The 13,636-nt window shown below is 51.7% G+C and overlaps 1 protein-coding gene across 1 annotated transcript in view; it reads right to left on the bottom strand.

Annotated features, from left to right (window-relative positions):
- Positions 1-2,101: 2,101 nt before the first annotated feature.
- Positions 2,102-13,636, bottom strand: part of LOC308167987 (myosin phosphatase Rho interacting protein) — a 70,212-nt gene continuing 58,677 nt past the window's right edge. The window contains exons 23-33 of the mRNA XM_080542467.1: positions 12,231-13,614; positions 10,584-12,131; positions 10,350-10,460; positions 9,596-9,743; positions 9,237-9,342; positions 8,921-9,080; positions 8,715-8,822; positions 8,517-8,603; positions 7,953-8,112; positions 7,596-7,678; positions 2,102-3,027 (exon numbers count right to left, since the gene is read on the bottom strand). Of these exons, the coding sequence (XP_080398593.1) occupies positions 2,956-3,027; positions 7,596-7,678; positions 7,953-8,112; positions 8,517-8,603; positions 8,715-8,822; positions 8,921-9,080; positions 9,237-9,342; positions 9,596-9,743; positions 10,350-10,460; positions 10,584-12,131; positions 12,231-13,614 (3,967 nt within the window). The 3' untranslated portion in view covers positions 2,102-2,955. The remainder of the gene's footprint in view (positions 3,028-7,595; positions 7,679-7,952; positions 8,113-8,516; positions 8,604-8,714; positions 8,823-8,920; positions 9,081-9,236; positions 9,343-9,595; positions 9,744-10,349; positions 10,461-10,583; positions 12,132-12,230; positions 13,615-13,636) is intronic.

Here is a 13,636-nt window from a genome sequence, read left to right as displayed (position 1 = left end):
AACAACAGGACACACTGCACCATGGAACAACAGACACACTGCACCTTGGAACAACAGGACACACTGCACCTTGGAACAACAGACACACTGCACCTTGGAACAGGACACACTGCACCTTGGAACAACAGACACACTGCACCATGGAACAACAGACACACTGCACCATGGAACAACAGGACACACTGCACCTTGGAACAACAGACACACTGCACCATGGAACAACAGACACACTGCACCATGGAACAACAGGCACACTGCACCTTGGAACAACAGACACACTGCACCTTGGAACAACAGACACACTGCACCTTGGAACAACAGACACACTGCACCTTGGAACAACAGACACACTGCACCTTGGAACAACAGACACACTGCACCATGGAACAACAGACACACTGCACCTTGGAACAACAGACACACTGCACCATGGAACAACAGACACACTGCACCTTGGAACAACAGACACACTGCACCATGGAACAACAGACACACTGCACCTTGGAACAACAGACACACTGCACCATGGAACAACAGACACACTGCACCATGGAACAACAGACACACTGCACCTTGGAACAACAGGACACACTGCACCTTGGAACAACAGACACACTGCACCTTGGAACAGGACACACTGCACCTTGGAACAACAGACACACTGCACCATGGAACAACAGACACACTGCACCATGGAACAACAGACTCACTGCACCATGGAACAACAGACACACTGCACCATGGAACAACAGACACACTGCACCATGGAACAACAGGACACACTGCACCATGGAACAACAGACACACTGCACCATGGAACAACAGGCACACTGCACCATGGAACAACAGACACACTGCACCTTGGAACAACAGACACACTGCACCATGGAACAACAGACACACTGCACCTTGGAACAACAGACACACTGCACCATGGAACAACAGACACACTGCACCATGGAACAACAGGACACACTGCACCATGGAACAACAGACACACTGCACCATGGAACAACAGACACACTGCACCTTGGAACAACAGACACACTGCACCTTGGAACAACAGACACACTGCACCATGGAACAACAGACACACTGCACCATGGAACAACAGGACACACTGCACCTTCTGAGAACCACATACCAAGAGGCAGAACACGGCAGGTCCCACAACGGCACATGGCAGACATGACGTGTTTAATTACCAGAAAACACAGAGGCTGTTTGCTCTGACACAAGACCCAGAGACTCACCTGTGATTCACCTGCATTCACACCTGGGCTCTGAGTATGAGAGGAAGTTCAGTGTACTAAAATACCAATTAAAAGGATAGTTCACCCAAACTCACAAATCGAGGGCCGAAGAACATAAACTCCTATCTGAAAAATCCACTTTTTTTTTTTTTCTTGTAGAATGCTATTTTAAAAAAAAATAGCATTCTACAAGAAAACAACACAGTTATTTTTTAAGGATACCCCTATACAATTCATACAATTGTATAGGGGTATCCTTAAAAAATAGCATTCTACAAGAAAACAACACCGTTTTTTGTGTTTTCCCAAAAAAGTAAAATTTTCAGATAGGAGGTTATGTTCTTCGGCCCTCGAAATGTGTTTCCTTACCCTGAAATTAGTCTATGGATTCATTATATATACTGTAGTATAATACATATAGTCCTTTCAGGGAAAGGAACCAAATACCGGTATATGATATTATAATTTGGGTGACCTATCCCTTTAAGTCTGATGATCTGATAATCTGTTGTGTGATTGATCCTCAGACGTGGTATTCAACCTTTATCCTGTTAGATGAGTTTGATATCATCATGATATACGATATTATGAACATAAACATTATTATCACTGTAAAATGGCATTGAAATACATGACAACATTGACCATTTATCTATCTCATTTGAAACAGAACCACAGCAGGTTAATTCACCTTCTCTGTGTGTCGGGCTGCGGAGTGGTACGCAATATTATCAAACACTAACGTCTGCAAAGCGTCAGCACCCTCTAAAGGACAAACTATGAACCAACTTGATCCTGTGCCCTAAAATGCAAGCCACGCGGACAACAAAAGACCTCCCACAACAAGGTTTCAGAAACGATTCATTTATTTGACGTTTTACATTCAAACGAAAATAAAAAATATTCATATATATCTTTTCATATATAGATAGCTAATAAGCAAGGTACAGATTTAAAACACAACTCTTCTCTGTGTGGCATATATATATTTACAAGGCGCGTGTTTGAATACTATACAGTGTGTTTTTCGTAGCTGCACAGGTTGTGTGGGTGTGTGTATCATCCTATACTCAAACAAAGCAGAAAAACAAGAGAGGTGTTAGAGAGAGATCAGGAGGTCTCCCCCCCCTCCCATCATCACATCACATCACATCAGAAATAGCAGTTGTTGTGGTAAAGACAAAAGAAAAACTACAGCAGGTTTCCAGAGGTTTCTATGGGCCAGAGAGCGCTTTGACACCAGTCTGTTGTTGGCGGTTGAGGGATTGAGGAACTGAGGAGGCGAAACAGGAAAGGTCATGAGGGGTAAAACGCCGTCTCATCAGGCGTCTCCTGACCGTAGCGGAGCGGCCAACCCTGGTCCTAGGACTCAGGAGAACGGACCAATCACTGCCGGACATTTCAAGACTGTGGTTGACGGACATACGCTAGGCTAGCTTCTGACTGAAGGGGGCGTTGACACAGTGGGACAAGGGGAAATGTGGGCAGAGGTTAAAGGTTAAACCAAACAAACAAACCCACAAACAAACAAACAAAAACAGGCTGAATAGGATGTTGACAGAAGTCTGCAGCCGGTCCAGGGTCAGGGGGGACACTGACACACAGGCGGCCGTCTTCCTCGATGTCTGTCTCTTCCTGGATCAACCAATAGAAAAGGAGTTGGCGCAGAGAGGGAGGGAGGGAGGCTCAGGATGCAGCACCGTCAGATCTTTCTGGAATCTTTCGCCTCAAACAGCTTCATGCGCTCCTGCACAGTCAATCCCTCTTTCAGGCTCTGAGAGAGGGGGGGAGGGGGAGAGGGAAAGAGAGAGAGAGAGAGGGAAAGGGAAAGAGAGGGAGAGGGAGAGGGCAGGACAGAGAGATAGAAACAAAATTATGACTTTTCATCAACTGCATTTCAAATCTTTGTCCGAATTAGTAGAGACATATTGCAGCTATTCAACTTCAGTAAATATAATAATAATAATAATAATGATAATAATAATAATAATAATACATTTATTTTCTCAGTCGTCAAAGACACTATGAACATAGTGGGAATGTAACATCAACTGGGAGGTGATGACACACAGGCTGTAGGTCAGGACGAGGTGATGAAGGTCACACAGAGGTCATGCAGGTCACACAACACACATCAGACACAACACACACACCAGACACAACACACACCAGGGGGGTATTCCATCAACGTTGCTAACTAAAACAGCGCTTAGTTGAAAAAGCCTGGTTACACTTAACATAGAATGTGACTTAAGACTCGAGCCGTTCCATTAACACAATGTAGCCGTGTCTCGTTGACGTTAACTGTAGGCAGCTTGGCTCGTACCAGGTTACCTTGACCAGGTTAGTTCTGAGGTATACATTACCTTGGTTACTCAGCAAGGATTCCTTTAGGCCACATTTAGGGAACGGAACTCTCACTAAAATGAGTGAGACTTATCAAAATAAGCCTGGATTTTCTTTGAGCAACTTGATTGAATGCCCCCCAGACACACAACACCAGACACAGACACAAAAACATGACGGTGTTTACGTTGAACAAACGCCAACCAACATCAAACACCTCCAGGTAGACACACCCATACACACACCCAGGTAGACACACCAACACACACACACACACACACACACACACAGATAGACACACCAACACACACACACACACACACACCCAGGTAGACACACCAACACACACACACACACACACACACACACACACACACACACACACACACACACACACACACACACAGGTAGACACACCCACATACACACACACCCAGGTAGACACACCCACACACACACCCAGGTAGACACACTCACACACACACATCCAGGGTCACAGACAAGGTTATTCAGTTATCACAAAAACATACTCAGAGACAAGGCACAGAGAGTTCACAGAGTTCTTCAACACCACAGAGGTCTGTTCCTTGTTGAATGAAGTAGACATGGTTGAACCCATGCCGACATGGGCATAATGTGTGCACTGTAGGCTGTGGTGCTGGACCACTGGACCACCCTAGGCCATGGTACTAGACCACCCCAGGCCATGGTGCTAGATCACTGGACCACCCCAGGCCATGGTGCTAGACCACTAGACCACCCCAGGCCATGGTACTCAGTGTTTCCCCTAGGTTTGCTGCCTTGGGGGGGTGGCATGGACCGTGGCATGGACCCCCCCCCCCCCCCCAGGAGGTAAGACCCTGCCTCATACCAGCGTCATGTCCAGGGGTGTACTTGTACATTAAGCCGCCTCACGCTACGGAAACAGGAGATAGGCTCCTGCCCTATGGGCCATTAGGCTGCAGAACCATCGGTTCTCAAGGCTACTTACTTATGTGGTCTTGACTACCTGTCCACTTTCTCACCTGGTTCTTGCTCTCTCTCTCTCTCTCTGGTGTGCCGAGCCGACACCACCCTGCTCTCTCTCCTTCTCTCCCTCCCTATCCTCCTCTCTCCCTTTTGCTGTCAACCAAAAGGTAAACAAAACAGCCATAGTATTTATAATCTAATAAGAGGCATAAATTGATCCATATCAATTTATAACATAATTATAATTGAATATTGGATTGCTGTGGGCAATGCAGTCAGATAATGTCATTTTGACTTTACTCTCTCACCTGAAAAAAATGTGTACCGGTATGTCCAACTATAAAAAACGGACATTTCCGTGTGTACTGTATGTACTGTAAATATGCCATTATGGTATTACCATGAAGCCCAACTCTAGCAGAATAAGAAAGATAGTATATCTACTTTAAGTAAAATAATAAAGTGCCTCCAGTTAGCTCTTTAGCTGGCAAGTGTGCAAGGAGACTAGCTCATCTCATCACCTCTGAGCTAGCTAGCTTGCTAGTTCTTTGACACTATTTACACTATGGAACTATAGTCAGACACTTTCTAGTCACGATAATAACGACCAATTTTAGCCAACTTTCTCTGTCAGAACACTCAGCAATTACCGTATTTTCCGGACTATAAGTCGCGGTTTTTTTCATACTTTGGCTGGTCCTGCGACTTATAGTCAGGTGCGACTTATATATCAATAATTCATAATCTCTGACTGACATGAACTGACATACGGTAATCTCTGACTGACATTAACCAAGGAGTAAATCCGCTAGCGCCTCATACACGATAGAATAGCCATTATACTTGACAATGTGGACATTAAACACGACAATGTGGACATTAAACATGATGTTATGGACCTTATACACAATGTTATGGACGTTAGAAACGATATTAAAGTCATTTATTCCTTCCAGAGGCTGTTTAACGTTGCAATGTTGTACCCGCGAGTAGCATTTTGCTACTTCCGGTAGCGCTTCATACGCGATAGAATAGCCATTATACTCGACAATGTGGACATTAAACACGACAATGTGGACATTAAACATGATGTTATGAACCTTATACACAATGTTATGGACGTTAGAAACGATATTAAAGTCATTTATTCCTTCCAGAGGCTGTTTAACGTTGCAATGTTGTACCCGCGAGTAGCATTTTGCTACTTCCGGTAGCGCTTCATACGCGATAGAATAGCCATTATACTCGACAATGTGGACATTAAACACGACAATGTGGACATTAAACATGATGTTATGGACCTTATACACAATGTTATGGACGTTAGAAACGATATTAAAGTCATTTATTCCTTCCAGAGGCTGTTTAACGTTGCAATGTTGTACCCGCGAGTAGCATTTTGCTACTTCCGGTAGCGCTTCATACGCGATAGAATAGCCATTTCCCCGCTGATTCCGCCAAGCCCGTTCCCTTGAACCATGCGACTTATAGTCCAGTGCGACTTATATGTGGTTTTTTCCTCTTCATGGCCCATTTTTGGCCTGCTGCGACTTATACTCGGGTGCGACTTATAGTCCGGAAAATACGGTATATTTGCTAACGTTTCAACTTGCTTACTTTCAATCTGCAGACATCAAAGCCGGCAAAAACTCTCGCGTCTCGCGCGCACACTTGCGCAAAATCTTGTATTATTCTCCAGCGCTGGCACAGCGCGAAGTGTGGAGATAGGTCTGGCTATGCGAGACTACGGCGGACTAACGTTACCAACGAGCCTATGGGCTTGCCACTCGCCAGATTCGGGTTGGGTGCGTTTAAAAAACGCGGATATTTTAGCCTGCTTGTCAGATGTTTGGTGTCTCCGTCAGTAATAATTCCTCTTTCTTGGGGGGGCGGGGGGTTCCGTTGGGAGGGCGGCCCGGCCCCCCAAGGCAATGGTAGGGGAAACACTGGTACTAGACCACTGGACCACCCCAGGCCATGGTGCTGGACCACTGGACCACCCCAGGCCATGGTGCTGGACCACTGGACCACCCCAGGCCATGGTGCTGGACCATTGGACCACCCCAGGCCATGGTGCTGGACCACTGGACCACCCCAGGCCATGGTGCTGGACCACTGGACCACCCCAGGCCATGGTGCTGGACCACTGGACCACCCCAGGCCATGGTGCTGGACCACTGGACCACCCCAGGCCATGGTGCTGGACCACTGGACCACCCCAGGCCATGGTGCTAGACCACTGGACCACCCCAGGCCATGGTGCTGGACCACTGGACCACCCCAGGCCATGGTGCTGGACCACTGGACCACCCCAGGCCATGGTGCTGGACCACTGGACCACCCCAGGCCATGGTGCTGGACCACTGGACCACCCCAGGCCATGGTGCTGGACCACTGGACCACCCCAGGCCATGGTGCTGGACCACTGGACCACCCCAGGCCATGGTGCTGGACCACTGGACCACCCCAGGCCATGGTGCTGGACCACTGGACCACCCCAGGCCACACTGCAGGGGCTGAAGAGAACACCCTGTACCATGTCAGCTTGTCCTGGATCTTCAGTCTGAATGAGACCAACTCCAAGCCACTGGACAGTCCTGCTTCTCTACTGGACCGAACCCCAGCGGTCCAGGACCGGGTAGGGGGGGTGTTAATGGGGCTCGTGCAGGGGGGGGGGGTCATGCTCACTCTGGGACATGCTATACCTACATCACCGAGGGGGGAGGGGGGGGGCCCTCATGGGCCTGTCAGCTATCCCACGACACCTGTTCACTGATGGACTGACAGGGCAGAAGACAGGACACACTTACTACTGTACACACACACACACACACACACACACACACACAATTACACACACACAATACAGTACACACACACAATACAGTACACACACACGTGCGCTCACACACACACACATGTTCTTACACAACACACACTTACACTTGTGAACATGTTGATAACAGATACATATTAAGAGGAAGGTCTCCATCATGTGTTTAACCCTTCACCCCCCCAGTCGCTCACCTTTGACCTCACCCCTCTGCCCTTGGCCAAGGAGGAGCGTTCCTTCCTCAGGAAGTCGGGATTACTCTTGGACTTCATGATGTCTGCAAACAAGGAACAGGAATCAAACAACCTGGCTTCCTATTGGTTAAAGACACACTTCAGGAGGATTTTAGTCACCAATTACTTTTCACCAAATCAATTTGTTGTAAGGCTTGAATGTGTGGTTCATGATATAATGTTAATACATGTTTTATCTTGTTAAAGGACAGTCCTCAGTTTAACACTTCAGCAATTCAAGTTGTTTTTGACAGAACCAGAACAGGTCGTCGTCATAGAAAGAAGTCCCGTCCTCCAGTATAGTACCCCCAAACCCACCGTATCCGGGGACCGTCCCGTCCTCGTTCCTCTCCCCCAGCGCTTCCGTGGCGACCAGCAGCTTCTCCGTCAGCTTGGTGATGTCACAGTCGGCCTTGGCCTTAACGATGCTCAGCTCCGTGTAGATGTCCTTGTAGCGGGCCGTGGCGTACTTCTTATCCTGCACAAAAACAACAACAAGAACAACAACACACTTTATGGCGGTCCTCTGCATTTGTTTACATTTTGACATGAATAAACGTCGGGTTTTGATGACGCAATCCAGCGCCACACTGTTCTAACATCCTGGAGAGAACCCTGGACCCAGTGATAGAGGACAGGTCATGTGACGTTAGAGGACAGGTCATGTGACATTAGAGGTCATGTGACATCAGAGGTCATGTGACATTAGAGGACAGGTCATGTGACATTAGAGGACAGGTCATGTGACATTAGAGAACAGGTCATGTGACATTAGAGGACAGGTTATGTCACATTAGAGGACAGGTTATGTGACATTAGAGGACAGGTCATGTGACATTAGACAGGTCATGTGACATCAGAGGCCATGTGACTGGGTCTCACCCGTAAGGCAGACTGCAGCTCGTCCTTCAGAGAGTGGATTTCCTGCTTCAGGTACTGGATCTCTGACTCCTTTATACGCAGCAACACCTGGAGACCACGGAGATGGTTAGACCAGAGCGTGTGTATGGGAGGGGGGGGGCATGCTCCTCTGTGTGTGTGTGTGTGTGTGTGTGTGAGTGTGTGTCTGTGTGTGTGTACCTCCAGTTGATAGAGGTCCTTGCCCTGGGTGAGGGGGGACAGGGCCGTCTCTCCGCTGTAGCAGGAGCGCATGCGGCTGATCTCCACCGTCAAACGGTTGTTCAGCTCCTAGAGGTCACAGAGGTCAAAGTTCACAGAGAGAGGGGGACAGAGAGATAGAAAGAGTGTGTGTGTGTGTGTGTGTGTGTGTGTGTGTGTGTGTGTACCTGGTTGTGTGCGTTGAGCTCCTGGTTCTCTCTCTGACACTGGCGGAGGGCCTGCCTCTCGGCCTCCAGGGCCTGGGCCAGGTGGGCGTTCTCCAGACACTTCTGGGAGTACTGCTCCGACAGCACCTCCAGCTCTCTGTGGATGGACTGCAGCTCCTCCCTGGGACAGGACACACACACACACACACACACACACACACGAGAGAGAGAGGGAGAGCACACCATGTTCAGTGACAACATCCTGACAGTAGAGGATTGTCTGTGACAGGCCTACTGTCACGACTGGAACTACTTTACCACACAGGGCGTGACTTACTGGTATTGTAGGTGCAGTTCGTCAATGTCCATGCTCAGCCCACTGATCTGAGAGCGCTGGGTCTTCTCCAGCTCCTCTCTGTGTGCGTTCTTCATAGCTTCAATAGCTGGAACACACACATAGACAGTAGTAGTCAAGACCAGATCAACACATTCATCACAACACACTCAACTGAGGCCAGTAACATACTTGAACAACTTTTTAATGTTTTGCCTCCTCAAATACCTCATAGTATGAGCTTTCTGACCAACTTTGATTTATATTTTATTTATATTTCTGTGACAGAGGCTTTAAGCTTAGGGACAAAGGTTGGCGTTGGTTAGGGGCCTGGGGTTAGGGGTCTGGGGTCTGGGGTTTACCAGCGATGGTAGCAGCGGTCTCCTCGGCCAGCAGCCTCTCCCTCTCCTCCAGCAGCTTGGCTACCTCCCTCTGGTGTTGTCTCTGGAGATCCTCCACAACCTTCTGGTGGGTTTCTTCCATGGTAGAGAATCCCCTCTCACACGTGGCCTGGGGGGAAAGGGGTTAACGGCAGACAGGACATGGTTTCATCACTGACGGATGTTTCTTCTTCACAGAGTGACATGGCCAGTTTACAAGACCCAGTTTAAGCCAAGGCCTGGACTATGAAAAATCAATTGTCAATAGAGACTCTCAATTGGAAAGGAATTAATCAGTGATTTGTTGCGTACCAATGCGAGCAGCATCGCAGGAGAGAAAGCCATGCATGCATGCAGCGATCAGAAAAAATCTACGTTAGTGTGAGGGGGCATTACTGCTGTAAAGGAGAGGTCTCCCTCATTATAAACCTGTAGTTATTAAAAGAAATAACTGAATTTCTTCCAAAAGTAGGGTAATTAGCAATATGATGAGATTGGTCTTTCATACACCAAGATATATGTATATGTATATATGTATACCAGATATATATGTATATACACATTCTTTTATATTATTACATAAGCTATAAAATAATCTCTTTGAATATACCAACTTAGAGAGCTACAGAGTGTGGGCATAGAGTACAGTAGCTGCTTGAGTGTAAAGTAAAGGAAGTCTAACAGGCTAGACACTGTACCTATCCCTAACCCTATAGGGAAATAAAACATTAGAAACCTTGAGACTGTCAAAGTCTCGTTGGTACTTCTCCTGGAGGCTGGCCAGGTCTCCCCTCTCCAGCTCCTCTCTCATGGCGTCCATCTGACTCTCCAGCTCCAGGATCCGCTCCTTCAGAGGCCCCACCGGGTCCCGCTCCGCCCTGGCCCTGGCCGCCCCCTCCCCCCTCTTCCTCTTCCCCTCCTCCTCCTCCTCCATGGGCCACGTCTGTTCCGCGGGAGGGGTGGAGGTGACCTCCTCAGGACCAGGCGAGTGCCTCTCCTCTGCGCTCCTCCGGCCCCCCCTCCCCCCCTCCTCCTCCTCCTCCTCCCTCTCTTGGAGGGAGCGGATGGTCTCCAGGTACTGTTGGTGGAGCGCGTGGACCTCCTGCTGGTGCTGGTCCTGCAGCTCCCTGACCCGGGCCTGGTACTGCTCCTCCATCCTCCTGCCCTGGCCCTCGCGCCGCTCCTCCATGGTCTCCACCTCCTCCAGGAGGACCTCCAGCTTCCTCTGGCTGTCCGCCGTGGCCTCCATCAGGGCCAGCTCCGTGGAGGCCCTGCCCTGCTCCGCCTGCCTCAGCTCCACCCGGTGCCTCTGCCTCAGCTCCTCCGCCTCCTGCTGGAAGCGCTCCTCCAGGAGGGTCAGCGCCCCCTGCTGCTGGGAGAGCTGCTCCGCGCGCCGGCCCACCTCTCCCCGCAGCGTGTGGTTCTCCTCCTGCAGGGAGGCCACGGAGCACGTGAACCCCCGCCGCTCCTCCTGCAGGGACGTCTCGTAGCGCTCGCGGATGGCGCCCACGTTGCGGCCGTGCTCCCGGACCAGGGCCTCCATGTTCTGGCCCGTCTGGCGACACCGGCCCAGGTCCCGCTCGTGGTCGGCCCGCAGCCTGCACGCCACGTAGGCCACCTGCGCCTGGAGGAGAGCGTCGCGCAGGCAGAGGGAGCCGCCCGCGAGCGTATGGGGGGTTCGGTGGTGTCCTGTGTGGGAGCGGATGACGCTAGCTAGGGCGGAGCGGTCGCCTCCACACTCCACCTCCTGGGAGAACCGGTGGAGGACGGCCGCCTGTCGCCTCAGCTCTGCCGCCAGGGTCTCCTGCCCGACCTGCTGGGACTCTACAGAGCCCACGCAGCAGGACGGGACGCCGCCAGCTAACTGTCTGTCCACAATCTCCTCTGCTAACTCCCAGGCCTCCTCCGTCTCTGCCTGCTCCATATAGGGAGCCAGCTCAGGAGGGCTGACCTCAACTGACCTCTGCTCCTGACTGAAACCCAACTCACCTCTGACCCCTTGAATGACCTTGTCTAAATCTGGCGTTTTGGACGCTCTGATAATCTCCTTCAGCGCTGACTCCCTTTGTCGCAGGTTCTGGTGGGCTCGGGTTAATTCCCTTTGGAGCGTTTTGAGCTTTTCCTCGTAGCTGTGCCTGAGGCTGTCGACGGAGTGGGCTAGTTCAGCCTTGATGCAGGTGTTGTGGATGACGGCGTCAACTGAAACAAACCCGCCCCCTGCTGGTTTGACTTGTGTACTACCGTCTCCCTGCATCGTTGCACCAGCCGACTCCATCCTCTCCACCTCGGCCAAGAAGGAGCTCTCCAACAGAAGCTTCCGGGTCAAGACATCCGCATAAACCACGGCCACACAATCCTCGTCGCTCTGTTTGATGCTCTCGGTCTCTTGACAGATCTCGCTAAGGCCCAGCAGGAAGTCAGAGGTGGGACTCTGTATCAGCAATGCCATCTTGTTCAAAACCATCGCCTCGAAAGACAGCGTTTTGGCGAAGAGGCGTACCGTGTCCTCGTCAGAGTCCTGGTTCTTGTGAGCCTCGTGGCTGTGACGGACCTCTGACTCCTCCTCCTCCTCCTCCCAGGTCTTCTCTCCCTGTCTCATGTACAGCATAGCGCTAACCAGGTCCTTCTCGATCTCTGACAGCGTGCGCAGCTGTGTGTCTGTGTTTCCCAGGCCGTGGCTACTGAGGATGACCCTGACCTTCTCCCTGCAGGCCTCCACACAGACCAGGGCCTGGGCGTACTGGCCACCCGTCAGGGGCAGTGTTTCACTCTGCCTCTCTACTTCTGGAAGTGAGATGACAACGCTGGGCGTCTCATCTGGCTGTGGTCTGGCACTGAGCTCCTGGAGCTCTGCCTCTGACCTGACCCCGACGCAGGAGCCCTGTCCCTCCACCATGCTCTCTGCCTGGGCCTGGGCCTCCCCCGCCTCCCCTCGCGGGGCCACCAGCTTCGGGGTGAGGTGTCGTAGCTTCTCCTCCGTGGCCTGTAGCTTGGTCTCCAGGGCGTGGATGATAGAGATGAACTTCTCTGGGTCGCTGCAGTACTGGAAAGTGATGTCGGAGGAGCTGGAGTCGTCCTGGAAGTCCTGGCTCATCTCCTGGTTGACGTCGTGGCTCATGTCGGAGGAGGAGGCGGTGGTGTCGGCCTGACTGGTCTCCAAGCCGTCCGACGGGTGGTATTTTTGGCACTGGATGCTGGAGAAGCGAATCCTGGGCCTCTTGGCCTGAGACACCTCCGCGTCCGAGGAGCACTTCACCTTTGACCCAAACGCCTCAAGCATCTGAGAGGATTCCGTGTGGGACTGCGGGGGGGAGGTGGAGCTGACGGAGGAGGAGGACCGGTCGGACTCCTGCTGGGCGTGGAGAGAGAGTGCCTCCTCCTGGGCTCGCTGGCGCTCCATGCGCAGGTCGGCGTAGCCCAGCTGCAGGGCGTTGAGGTGCTGCTCCAGCTCGGCAATACGGCCCTCGGCCACCGCCAGCTTCGCCTGGAGGTCCCTGTCGGCGCTGCACGCCTCCCCCTGCCCCTCCCCCTCCCCGCGCAGGCTCCTGCCCATCTGACACAGCAGCTCCTCCCTCTCCTGCAGCCTCTGCTCCGTCTCCTCCAGGCTGGAGCCCAGGGCGGCCATCTTGACGAGGACTTCGCTCAGGTCCCGCTCCTTCCTCTCCACCAGTCTCTGGTACGTGGCCTTGGTCTGCCGGACCTCCTCCTCCTTCTCCCTGAGGACGCGGCTGATCCTCTGGAACTCCTGCGAGGCCCTCTCGTGCGTGCCCTCCAGGACGAGGTAGTCCGCCTCCTCCGTCTCCAGGCGGCACTTGAGCTTGGTGACCTCGCGGTCCGCCTCCGAGATCTGGTTGAGCAGCTCCTGACAGCGGCACGCCAGGCGTCCCTTCTCCTCCTCCAGGAGGCGCACGCTCTCCCTCAGCCTCTCCACGACGTCCGCCCTCTGGGCCAGCTCCTCCCGCAGCCTCAGCGCCTCCTCCCTGTCCGCCCCTCCCACCGCCCTGCCTCCGGAGGCGCGCCTCC

This window comes from Nansenia antarctica, assembly GCF_963989245.1.
Source record: "Nansenia antarctica genome assembly, chromosome: 11".
NCBI lineage: Eukaryota > Metazoa > Chordata > Actinopteri > Argentiniformes > Microstomatidae > Nansenia > Nansenia antarctica.
The sequence above is the reverse complement of the archived record's forward strand: the minus strand, read 5'-3'. Positions and strand labels throughout refer to the sequence as shown.